Genomic DNA, 12,895 nt, shown 5'->3' with positions numbered 1-12,895 from the left:
CTTGAACTCAGGGCCTGGGCCGTTCCCGAGTAGTTGGCTTTTCCTGCAGCTGTTGTTGGCAGGACCTCTGATTGGAGTTTATATAGTAGTCTTCCATTTCTTACTTCTGTCAGGGGAGCCCACGGCTGTTTCTTACTGCTTTTTTCCTGCTGGGATAATTTCTCTGGTTTTCTGCTTCCCATCATCTCCTATCAAGCTCCTTCGTAGTTTCTAGCTCCCTTCCTCTCTTCCTTTTTTCTGAATCTAGTCTTTCCTGACACAAGATTGTTCTCATTCGTGGAGTAAAAATGGTGATTCCTGTGTTGCTCCTCTTAAAAGCATTTTATATGTGGCAAATATAAAGTATGGTGGTATGAGAGATTAAGGTAAAAGGTAATTCACTTTGAAAAAAGTTTATTGGTATCTGGTAATGAAATTTCTTACTCATTTTAAACAAAATCTTATGCTTTTACAGGATTCTAAACTGCCTTCCTCAGTTCGCAGTACACTTCTGGAATTGTTTGGTCAAATAGAGAGAGAATTTGAAAATCTTTATATTGAAAATTTGGAATGTGAGTATCTACTCTTAAAATGATTTTTACCTCTCTATAGAAATCTTAGTAAAAACTACAGTTATGCTTTTATGACTCTATTAAATTGCTACTCTCCTGTGACAAACTCAGTGGCTTAGAATAACCCAAATTCGAATCATATAGTTCTGTAGGCCTGGCATAATTCTCACTAGACGCAGTCGGGGTATTGGCAGAGCTGTGGGGGTTATAGGGTCAGCATCTCCTGCTTGTTTATCCTTTGATGGCATCCAGTTGCTTGTGATGGTTTCTCTGGTTACCTCTTTACCAATCCTTCTGTTTTCTCCTCCACTTAGAAGAATACAGATTGACGGACACCTCTCCTGCCCCCCCCCCCCCCCCCCCCCCCCAAAGTTCAGGGCATGCTCTCCACTTAAGGAACTCTTAGTATATTGTGAGGTAATTCTGGGCCCAAGAATCTTTGAGAGGGCTATTCTGCCTATGGTACCTACATACCATGTTATGATTTAAAACCTGAACATATTTTATTTTTCCTTCACTAAGTATACCATAACCTTGGAAAACTTTGATTCTTGTTTTTCTTTATAATCTACCATCAAAGTTCCTAAGGGTAAGCATTGTCTGACTTATTAAAAACAAAAATTTTTGAGTTAGTTTGGCTGTAATTTTTTGTTTTGTATTTTAGAAGTCATGCCTGCATATGCTTAAAAAACTATTGAAACAGTATGAAAAGAAATGTACCTACCATCATCCTTTAACTCCATTACGCTCTTCAAAGGAAGACATTTCCTGCATTTTTTGCTTTTGGCTCTTGTGATTATTTCTGTAGGTAATTGGCGACCAGTTTTAGATTTGCCCACCTTTGGCTAAGTATGCATTAATGCTTTTCAGTAAGATGCTAGAAAACGATCATGTCTTTTATCCCCTCTACTGCTCCAATTCTTGTCTTTTTTTATTTTTATTTAATGCTTATAGAGTTTTTATCATGCTATTTTTTCCCCTTCACTTGCATTATCCTTCAGGGGATTCTAAATAGTACGCTGGATTTGAGACTGTTTTTAAGTGTACAAAATCAACACAGGGGAAACTTGCAGAACTATACTGAGGTGGTGTCCTCTCACTTTACATTGTCACAGCCAGTGCATGTGAGCTTTTGTTTTCGGAATGGGGTCTGGAATGATGGCTTAAGTTTTCGGAAACTATAAATTGTGGTCTTGCTTTTCAGAATATTTCTTATGTTTTCATTTTAATGGTATTTTTATGTGTAAGTCTTTTGCAAGTGGTGAGAATGTCTAAATACAAAATCATTTTACATTTTTGAAAATTCTTTTTAAATTCTCAGTGCGTAGAGAAATTGATACTCTTAATGAACGCTTAGCTGCTGAAGGACAAGCAATTGATGGAGCAGAACTGAGTAAGGGCCAGCTCAAAACAAAAGGTAAGTGAATACTTGTGAGGGTGTTTCCTGCATGTTATTTATTTACTGAGGTATGGAGAATGCTGGTGAGGGTGCTTCCTGCAGATTATTTATTGAGGACGTTTGAAATTTAATGAGGGACATTAACTTCCTTGGCTTTTGGCAATCAGCAAAGCACATAACTCAGATGTGGGTCTAGGTGAAACAGGAGCCAGGGAGCTTGAGTCCTTGTCTTCATCTTAGGATGGCAAACAATCCCTTCTGGGTTTTGTTCTTGCTCTTTGTAAGACAAAGGTGCACTTTGTGATTGTGATGCTGTGGTTCTGTAGTTGGATGGTATTTGATTATTGATTCTTTGTCTTTACAGCCAGTCACAGCACCAGTCAGCTTTCTCAGAAACTAAAGACTACTTACAAGGCTTCTACTAGCAAGGTATGCAGGGCGCTGGCTCTGGAACCAGTCATGTGGTGTTTAACGTGTGCAGATGTATACTTTAAATTGCATGTTTTCCAATTAGATACATGCAGTAGAAAAAGAAAAAATGTCTGGTTTCTAGGGAAGTTTAACTTTTAAAAAAGAATATTTTATGTTAAGTAACTATAATATATGTATACTTAAGATTCTACCTTGACCTAATATTAACTATGATCAATAGTATGTATTAGTATATTGTCTTTAGAGAAATAATATGTGAGAAAAAATATATTTGCCATTGCTAATCAGCTTTGATTATTTCTGAATTTGGAGAAGGCTAATAGATAAGAATAAGGAATGTAATTATGTAGAAATTACATTTTAGTTGTCTTAACTGATTTTTCTATGGGTGAGGAATATATGTCTTTAAGGTGGGGAATTTTAATTTTGAAATATCTTTTGTGGACCATCTTAAAGTAACAAGGATGTAATAATTTGAGAAAGCATTACATGATAAACAATATTTTGAGGTTATGTTGTATGCACCTGTACTTTAGAATATTTCAAGTAAGTAAAATATAAATTATAATCTTCAAAATTGTCCTTTGACTGAAATGATTGGAAAGTTAATATTTTCAGTTCTCTACTATGAGTGCATTAATAGTTTTCATTAGCTTTTTCTTTTTCTGGTTTGTTCTCTTGAAGGTGCAGTTATTTAGCATGACACTTATAGTTAATAGGGCAAATTGTCTTTCTGCCATTTCTCCTTATTTGAAGGTTATTGACCATTGTCATTTAGAAGAAAATATTGCCTTCATTTTATTTGCTCTGGTAACATGTGGAATGCAAGGTGATAATGTATTTTTTTATCCTGTAGTATCCAGTTAACATAGTTTTGAAAGTTTTAATAACAGCATTTTTTTCAAAGTGAGATATGAAGTTACATGCTTCCTTATTTAATTTCTTGCTATATTCAAATTATATTGCTTCTTCTGGTGCATTGTACATGTACTATGTGTGGTCATAGAATTTCAAAACTTCTGACTTTTTCTGAAGTAGAGAAAGAAATAATTCTATAAAATAGCCTTTACAATAAGCAATAAAAAATAAGATTTGGACAAAGTTGAGGATATGTACATTAGTATTTTGACTTAAAGTTACATATTAGAACTATTTAGGGTCCTAGCCAATTTAGGATTCAAAGTTTATTTATAAGAAACATATATGCCAGGTGGTGGTTGCTCATGCTTCTAATCCTAGCTTCTGAGATCTGAGGATTGCAGTTTGAAGCCAGCCCCAGCAGGAAAAGTGTGAGACTCTAACCTTACTAAACTACCCCAAAATGCCAGAAGCAGAACTGTGGCTCAAGTGGTAGGGCACTAGTCTTGAGCAAAAGGAAGCTCAGAGACAGCACCCAGGCCTTGAGTTCAACCTCCAAGACTGACACACAAAAAAAGAGACATATTACTAATCATCTTTGTATCATTTTGCACATCATGTTTAATCATCCTAAAAATAATAATGAAAACCAAGACATCTGAAAATTGAAGAAGTAACAGAATATATACGAGTATATAATAACAGAATATATACAAATTTATACTTAGCAGCATGGCTTCTGAGTATTGTTTAATTTGCATGTAATAGGCACAATACTACAGTCTAGATTTATTAGTTCCTCTCTACAGTCTAGATTTATTAGTTCCTCTCCTGATTCAGCCATGAAAGGCACTGGCATGTTTGTTGAGAGTGTGGGAACACAAAAGGGTGTTCAGTAACCCTTCCCGTGTTCAGTGATGACACCATGTGAGGGAGCAAGACCATCTAACATGTAAACTGCCTTTAAGAAATGTGTGAAGAGGGGCTGGGAAGGTGGCTCAGTGGTAGAGTGCTTGCCTTGCATGCACGAGGCCCTGGGTTCAATTCTTCAGCACCACATAAGTAGAAAAAGCCAGAAGTGGCGCTGTGGCTCAAGTGGTCGAGTGCTAGTCTTGAGCTGAAGAGCTGAGGGACAGCGCCCAGGCCCAGAGTTCAGGCCCATGACTGACCAAAAAAAAAAAAAAGAAATGTGTGAAGATGTTTGTATGTATTTTATTAAACTGTGTTTTATCATGGTAAAAGCCCCCCATGATTTTTTTTTTTTGGGTCCGGTCGTGGGGCCTGAACTCTGGGCCTGGGCGCTGTCCCTCAGCTCTTCAGCTCAAGGCTAGCACTCTACCACTTGAGCCACATCGCCACTTCTGGCTTTTTTTTTCTTATGTGGTGCTGAGGAATCGAACCCAGGGCCTCGAGCATGCAAGGCAAGTGCTCTACCACTGAGCCACCTTCCCAGCCCACTTCATGATTTTTTGGAAGTGCTATAGATCATATCTTAGGTGACGTGAGTTAGACACTTAGTTCTTCATTCTGCTGCTTTTTTTTCTGAACATTTCTTATAATTGTAACTAAGTCAATATGCATTAGGAACAAAACCTAGTTATAGATACACATAAACTATAGTGAGCATTTCTGAATTAGCACACTGGAGATAATGTATATCAGTATTCATAATTATAACAACAGTAGTAGTCCTGCCATTCTTACTTTATGAAAGGGGTAGGTGAGAAATGTGGTTTCTAGTAATAATGATATTTACTATTAGCAATGGAGAGAGACTTGGAAAATGAAACTATAGCTTACTATGGAAAGAGTTTTATCTGGTCTATAACTTCGTTCCCTCCTACAGTGTAATACCATTTGTCATCTGAATGGCATTTTTTGTAAGCATGTTTGTCATATTGTGGAGGGACAATATTTCTGGATCGAATAAGTTGGATAAATGAGAAAGTAAAGAAGATAGAAATGATGAGTTTGAAGTTGAAAAGTCCTTTTATGTTTTCTATTGAATTTAAACAAGGCATATGGAACATAGTTCTGTAAAAATGTTCTCTTTGTCAAGCTTTTGTACTCATCTTTCACTGTATTGGGAGATAATTTGAATGCACGATTTAATTTGTGTAACCGTGAATTGTGCATGTTTATGTTTATGTAATTCATCTACATTTTTTTAGGGCTTTGCTGAATCAGTATTTCAGACATGTTGTATTATACCACCAATGTTTGTTTTCACTTGAATTTTATGGTTTCATTATTCCTAATTATCTATTTTGTGTTTAGTTTCTTCCTCACTCACTTTATATATATATATATATTTTTCTTATAAGAAAATGAGTATTGTTTACTGTATATGTCATTCTATGAGACAGTACCTCACTATGTATCTTGCTGTCTGTATTGTTCTCATGTCTGTTTCCCATTAGACTGTGAGCTTCCAAAGGCAAGGAGCCTGTGTGTCGCTCAGCTCTTCTCCACCGTCTCCTCCATCTAGCACAGTGCGTGACTCTGAGCAAGTGCTCAATAAACAATCTTGAACAAACCCTCTTATCTGTTACAAGTGTGTTCTTTTGAATCTTCTCCCAGCACGAGCTGTTTTCTTCCAGATGATACGTATTTGGTGTAAACATGAAAATGAGAAGAAAAGGAAAGGAAAGTTTCTCAGCACACACAGTAGTTAGAGTTGATGCTTTTAAGTATTACTTCCTTCTTTATCTCTGATGACTAGCTACATTTTTTTTTTTTGAAAGGAATTGAACATTTTGATAAGTTGGATTTGGGGAAGAATGACCTGAAATGCCTGCCTACATCCTCCTTTGTAGTAAAGACATTATTTCCTTGGCTCTTGTCAAACCGAACTGGGGACATCCTTCTGAAGCCCCTGGAAAGACTTTCTTTTCCAGTACTGAGCTAAAAGAACTTAGCAATGTTGTACCAAGTGTTTCCATTCTGTTCATGCTCCTGTTATATTCTTTTAGTGTTTTCAGTGATTATGTATTTAAATGATAGGCATTTTTCAAGACAGTCTTTTGCTGTTTTACCCTTCTTAGAAAAATTCACTTAGGTAAATACTTAGAAAGGTATATCTTTCTTTGATTTTAGATTGTGTCCAGCTTTAAGACCACCACATCCAGGGCCGTCTGCCAGCTTGTGAAGGAGTACATTGGCCACAGGGATGGCATCTGGGATGTCAGTGTTGCCAGGACACAGCCAGTGGTGCTGGGGACTGCATCAGCCGGTGAGTCAGGCTGGATCCAGCTGGCTATTGAGACAGGGAGTTGCTGGGATGACAACTGATTGAAGTGATTGGAGTGGACAGTAGCAGCGTGGTTCCTGTAGCATGTGTGACATGGAGTCATTAGAGCTAACATACTTGCCTTGGTATGGGAGTACCTGCCTGTCCCCAGGCCCATGGTCCTGCTATATGAAATGCAGTATCAGAAGGTGTTCTGGAAAGCTTTGAAAATTCAATAGAATGATGGAGCTGTGATAAAATGACCTCTGAATGAAGTTTTTTTTTGGGGTCTGTTCGTGGGGCCTGAACTCTAGGCCTGGGTGTTGTCCCTCAGCTCTTCAGCTCAAGGCTAGTGCTCTACCACTTGAACCACAGCGCCACTTCCAGCTTTTTTTTTTTCCTTTTTGCTTATGTGGTGCTGAGGAATCCAACCCAGGGCCTCAGGCATGCAAGGCAAGTGCTCTACCACTGAGCCACCTTCCCAACCCCCTTCTGAATGAAGTTTTAAGCATAATCATCATGTCAGTGTAAGAGTAAACTCTTAAGACATTGAACCCCTTTTGTTACAACATTGCTATTCTTGGAAACATTTCTTAGATCAGTTGAATTTTATAGACTAGTAAAATCAAAGTTGCAAGGAATAATGATAGTATCGCTTCTTATTTTTGGAGTATCTTTTTTTGAAGAGACTGTCAGATCAGTGATGGCTAAGTTATGATTTCTTTGGTCTTACAGATCACACGGCTTTGCTGTGGAGCATAGAGACTGGGAAATCCCTTGTTAAATATACAGGCCACGTTGGTTCAGGTGAGAATTTATCTAAATGAACACTAGTCATAGTTGTTTACTTTGATTTTTTTTTTTATGATAAAGTCAACTAAATTGATAGAAAGTTTTATACTTGATAAAAGATTTTACCATTTTGGTTATCTGGGAACAGACCAGGATAAATAATGTTCCCTTTAGGTTATCTGGGAACAGACCAGGATAAATAATGTTCCCTTTAGCTTAACCAAACATTATATAAATTATTTGTCTACATCTTATTGGATATTGTGTAGGAAGCTTCATAACTGCGGTATGCCCATTATTCATACAAAATATATAGAGGATTCACTTGTAATGATAACTTGGATTTATTCAAGCAAATAAAGGATACTAAATCTGATTTTGCTTTTGAATCTGTAGTCAATAATATTTATGGGAGCTTTTCTCTACTTTTTCAACCAAACCCATGTGTGTACCAGTATCTTGATGAAATTTTACTTTTCACTTTCCTCCCAAACATCCTGTGAGCTTCCTTTTCTCTAGAATGTCCTCCTTTTCAGCCTCTGTCACAGGCTGCCTACCACTTGATCAGCCTTCTCTGCCAGCCACCATTGTTCCTTTAGCTTTGCAGGACTCTTAGTCATGATCACCTTTGGTTTCTACAGTTATATACTTGGGTGAATCTTTGTTCTTATTGTACCTTCCTGCTCCATCTCAGTAGTCTTGTCCAAGACCAGAGGTCTGAGTGAGCTACAGACCAGACCTCCACCTTAGGCTTTCTTGGCACCTTTCCTCAGCTATTCTATTGGACTTGGTGTCTTCGGTGTCTGTCTTGCCATTAGCTCTTCCTTGTTGGTATATAAACAAGCTTGTACTTTCTCATATTAAACACCCTCTCTCTCTCTCCATACTGCTTCCTCGTCTGTCTTAATTCTCACAGACTGCCTGTGGTGCTGTTACATTGCTTGCAATTCTAACAGTGCTTGGAATATAAATAAATAAATAAATAGTCGCTCAAAAATAAAACAAGGTTTGATATTTTTGTTTTCATTTGTTTACCTTTTTGATCTAACTTCCTCATGAGGAAAAAATTAAAATTTAGTTTTAAAATTTATGGTTTAGCAATATATATCACTTGCATTCCCTACTTGAAGGTTTGGACAGTTTTTACCAGCTTTTCAAATAGTTACCTGTATTTTAATGTTAATAGTAAAAGAGCCTCATCCAGGCTTTTTCATTTAGCTACTTAAAGAAATTAATTATAATGATATACATAATAAAATCTCATTAAAAGAGACAACTTATTGAAGTTCAGTAGAATTTCTACTGTGTATTCTTTATGAGGTTTGGAAGTGAGAATTGGGCCTCCCCAGAGTCATTTGAATTCGGCTCTACATGGGTAAGTGGGCTTGGTAGCTACTTTAGGATGTGACAGCCCCCTTGACTTGCCACTAGCCTCAGTATGCTTATTTTTAGAATCATGCTGTTACCTTTTGATCTCCCACTGAGGTGGGTCATCAGCATTCATAGGAGGCTGATAGGGAGGAGGAAGGGAAGGAAGGACAGAAGGAAGGAGCAAAGGAGTACTGGACTCTTCTTTGGCTTCTCTAGTAAGAAAATGAAAGCTTCCTCAGCAGACCACCAAGCATCCCATTTTTTTCCTGGATCTGGATAAGGAAAATGATGGGGAGAGAGGAGGTACCACAACTGGTTCCAGCCAATTTGATTCATTTTCTGAGGTCGAGGAATTCATTCTTAAGGATCTTTATTTGTCCCCCAGTAAAGTAAACTGGGGTTCTATGAGCTGGGAAGGAGAGCAGGATGGGGCTTATAGCTAGTTGGATAGGCAATAGGTTGTATACAGCAGTTTGCTTTTATTCATCATTATGATACTATTCTTTTTCCTCTTGTTAAATTTTAGCTCTAAATGATTTTTCTATCTGTAGTAGGGTAGATTATTAATATTCCTTTTTTTCTCTGTGTCTTTTAATTTAGCAGTTTGGACTTATACTTTTTGTTGTACCTTGATTCTAGCTTACATAGTTCTTCACAGTTCAAAGGAATGGGAGGATTTAGTATTGACCTATCATAGGTTCTTTAATTTTTAACTTATAGTGCATGCAGTAGCTAAATAAGTATTGATAACATGCCCATATTATTTTTAAAACCTATTTTTTGTGATATTTTTGTTTTGCAGTAAATTCTATAAAATTTCATCCCTCAGAGCAGTTGGCTCTCACTGGTATGTTGATTCCTTTTCTTTACTGAACAAAATTGTTGGTTAATATTAAACTTAAAAAAAAATCACAACATTAGAGTTATCCATAGCTATTTTGAAATTTAGATATTTGTTTTATAATTTGAGTTAAATGAGAAATGAATAAACAAATATATTGAGTTGCAATTTATTGTGAGGTTAAAAATCAATTCGTATTGTTTATGAAGTCTTTATAAAACATTTTGCTATTGCAGATGATTCACAGTACATTGTTCCACTGTAGTTCGTGGAAGTCCTGTGGTTATTGCTGTTTCCTAATCTTGTCTGCATCTGAAATAAATGAGAAAAACACTAATACAGAAATAGTCTCATTTTTATGTGAGAGCTAGGGTTTGTCATATTTATAGCATGGTTTAAAAAACATTCTTGTATTTTTGGAGCATAGTCTTTTATTGTACTGATGATTTGTCCCATAAAATAGCCAGAGCACCTTTGAGCCATGTGGCATTTTGGGGACAGTGGTGATAATCTTGAAGGGTACATGTTGGATTTTGGTAAACCAGAGGCTAGCAGAATTTCTGTAGAGGATCAGCTAGTAAGCATATGGTCTTTGTCTCACAGTGACTCAATCCCCTTGTAGCATGAAAGTAGCAGAGACAAAGCACAGATGAAGGGACATGGCTGTTTATTTGCAGAAGTGGGACATGACCTGGATTTGACTTATAGAACAGATTTTGCTGACCTTATGAAAAGCACAAAAGTTTTGATAGTCAAGTACTTCTTACAGGTAAAGTTGAACTGAAGCACAAGTAATTTGAATGTGTGAGATGTAGTAGTCACTCAGTCTGGTCAGAGAATTTTTATGTGCGAGAGGAATATGGAGGGAAGGTTAGTCTGACAACTATTTGACAATAGGCCTAGACTAGCATAACGAATTTATATATTAATACATGTTTGAGGAGGAAAATAAGCCAGGAATTTAAATCTTACTACACTGGTAGTTTGTTGTATGATTGGGTAAAAAGAAGGAGGCAAAGGAGACTACTGGCAGATATGTCTAGAGGCAAACAGAAAGAAGTATGGGTGAAACTAAGAGACATTTAAAAATGGAACTGAGGGAATGGGAATGTGGCTTAATGGAGAGTGCTTGCCTAGCATGCATGAAGGCCTGGGTTCGATTCCTCAGTATCACATAAACAGAAAAAGCTGGGAGTAGTGCTATGGCTCAGTGTGGTAGAGTGCTAGCCTGAGCAAAAGAAGCTCAGTGCTCAGGACTTATGGGAACTTTGAACTAAAGTAATAGAGATAGTAAGGAGTTAGAATGCAATTGTTGATTGAAAAGAGATGTTGACTTGTAAAGAAATTGGCAAGTCAGGTTAATAATTTTTTTTTTTTTTTTTTACTATAAGAAATAATACTGTTATCACCACATAGTAACTTCTTTGCAGCACTGAAGAGGAAATGGAAGCCAGACTGCTTGGTGAGGGTTGAGACATAACCAGCCTGATGTTTCTTAGGACCTCATCTGTGCTCTGCAGTGCTGCACTTTTTAACTTCTTGAATTTTAGAGCATTTCCTTATAAACTCTGGGTCATGAAAACAAAGCAATAGGGAAGTGGCATAAGTAAGTGCTACTAACAGGAGCCTGGTAATTAAGCCCTGTCAATGTTGAGTGGATGAAAATGATGATTACTTGCTTTTTTAAAACATCTCAATGACATCTGTTATAATCATGAGCTAAGAGTATAATAGAATTTTCATTTGGTAGATGTAAAACAAAATTACTGTTTTAGATCTTAAAACTCCACAACTTTTCTATCCTAAAATGGAAAGGAGAAATACTTTGCTTTTTTTTTTTTGGGTCTGGTCGTGGGGCCTGAACTCTGGGTGCTGTCTCTCAGCTCTTCAGCTCAAGGCTAGCGCTCTACCACTTGAGCCACAGCGCCACTTCTGGCTTTTTTCTTTTTGCTTATGTGGTGCTGAGGAATCGAACCCAGGGCCTCAGGCATGCAAGGCAAGCGCTCTACCACTAAGTCACCTTCCCAGCACAAGGAGAAATACTTTGTAAGTAATTAGAATCCTAATTTTACATACTTTCTCTATTATTAATAGCCTTTTTTTTTTTTTTTTTTTCCCTGGGTCCGGTCGTGGGGCTTGAATTCTGGGCCTGAGCACTGTCCCTCAGCTCTTCAGCTCAAGGCTAGCGCTCTACCACTTGAGCCACAGTGCCACTTCTGGCTTTTTTTTTTCTTTTTGCTTATGTGGTGCTGAGGAATCGAACCCAGGGCCTCATGCATGCAAGGCAAGCACTCTACCACTGAGCCACCTTCCCAGCCCCATTAATAGCTGTTTGTAGCCCAGGAATAGCTAGTTTAATAAAGTACATTCAGTTTATGAACTGATCACTAAATTACAAAGATTTGACTAGTATTTCTTATCAGAGCAAAGAACAGATTTTGTGTGGTGTGTATACTATGTAATTTTCCCTCAATTTCTCTCTTCAGCCTCTGGAGATCAGACTGCTCATATTTGGAGATACGTGGTACAGCTGCCGACACCTCAGCCTGTTACGGACACTAGTGTAAGCTTGTTTACTTACCCTCAAAGCTCAGCATGAACCTGCCAGTGTAGGACTCTGGGTGTTCGAGAGTTTTAGAACACGTTTATAGTGTCTCTGGTGGTCCGAATGTTTGTATTCCCCATTCATATGTTGCAGTCCCAGGTCCTAATATGACTGTTTAGAGATGAAATGTCCAAAAGAAGAGTTCAGATTAAATGAGATCATAAACAAGGAGCTCTGGTCTAAGGGGGAGGGAGGAGTTGCCCTTGCTCTGTTATGGTATGTCCCTGTGGCAGACAGGGACAAGCCATATGCAAAACAGGAAGAGGGCCTTCGGCCAGGTATCAGGATGGCAGGAGCTTCCAGAATTATGAGAAAATTAATTTCTTTATTTAAGTCCCAGTCTCTAGTAAGTGGTCCTGACTGATAAGATTCAATACCAGAAGTGGGATGCAGACATCATAAATACCTAGAAAATGTATAAGTGGCTCTGGACCTAGTTAATGGGTGAAGGCTTAGAGGCATATTCAGAAACATGCTAGAATTGTTGTCAGAAATTAAGCTGTTAAAAGTGATTCTGTTGAAGACTAAGGAGAAAAGAGCTAGAGGGAAGCTTTTCTTTCCTTAGAGTCTTTATGGCCATGAGGAAGATGTTGGCCAATCTGGTTAGGTCTTGGAAGGAAATGAGGAACAGGCTGCTGTTAGAAACTGGAGGAAAGCTAATTTTTGTTACTAAGTGCCAAAGAACATGACTCAGCTGTGTTCTAGTGTTTTGTGAAAGGTAGAATTCCAATTTCTGAATGAAGTAAAGTTTCTAAGGGAAGTGTTAAAAGGTATGGCTTGGTTTCTTCTGACACTTAAACTGTGAAAGGGAGAGAGA

At 37.7% G+C, this 12,895-nt stretch overlaps 1 protein-coding gene across 2 annotated transcripts in view; it reads left to right on the top strand.

Annotated features, from left to right (window-relative positions):
• Wdr37 (WD repeat domain 37) overlaps window positions 1–12,895 on the top strand; it is a 68,250-nt gene that overhangs the window by 24,565 nt on the left and 30,790 nt on the right. For both annotated transcript variants that reach the window (XM_042686115.1, XM_042686114.1), the window contains 7 exons: window positions 455–551; window positions 1,873–1,968; window positions 2,315–2,379; window positions 6,337–6,472; window positions 7,205–7,276; window positions 9,435–9,479; window positions 11,960–12,036. In XM_042686115.1, coding sequence (XP_042542049.1) covers window positions 455–551; window positions 1,873–1,968; window positions 2,315–2,379; window positions 6,337–6,472; window positions 7,205–7,276; window positions 9,435–9,479; window positions 11,960–12,036 — 588 coding nt within the window. The remainder of the gene's footprint in view (window positions 1–454; window positions 552–1,872; window positions 1,969–2,314; window positions 2,380–6,336; window positions 6,473–7,204; window positions 7,277–9,434; window positions 9,480–11,959; window positions 12,037–12,895) is intronic.

Source organism: Dipodomys spectabilis, unplaced genomic scaffold, assembly GCF_019054845.1.
Source record: "Dipodomys spectabilis isolate Male_0828 unplaced genomic scaffold, ASM1905484v1 ptg000096l, whole genome shotgun sequence".
NCBI lineage: Eukaryota > Metazoa > Chordata > Mammalia > Rodentia > Heteromyidae > Dipodomys > Dipodomys spectabilis.
The sequence above is the reverse complement of the archived record's forward strand: the minus strand, read 5'-3'. Positions and strand labels throughout refer to the sequence as shown.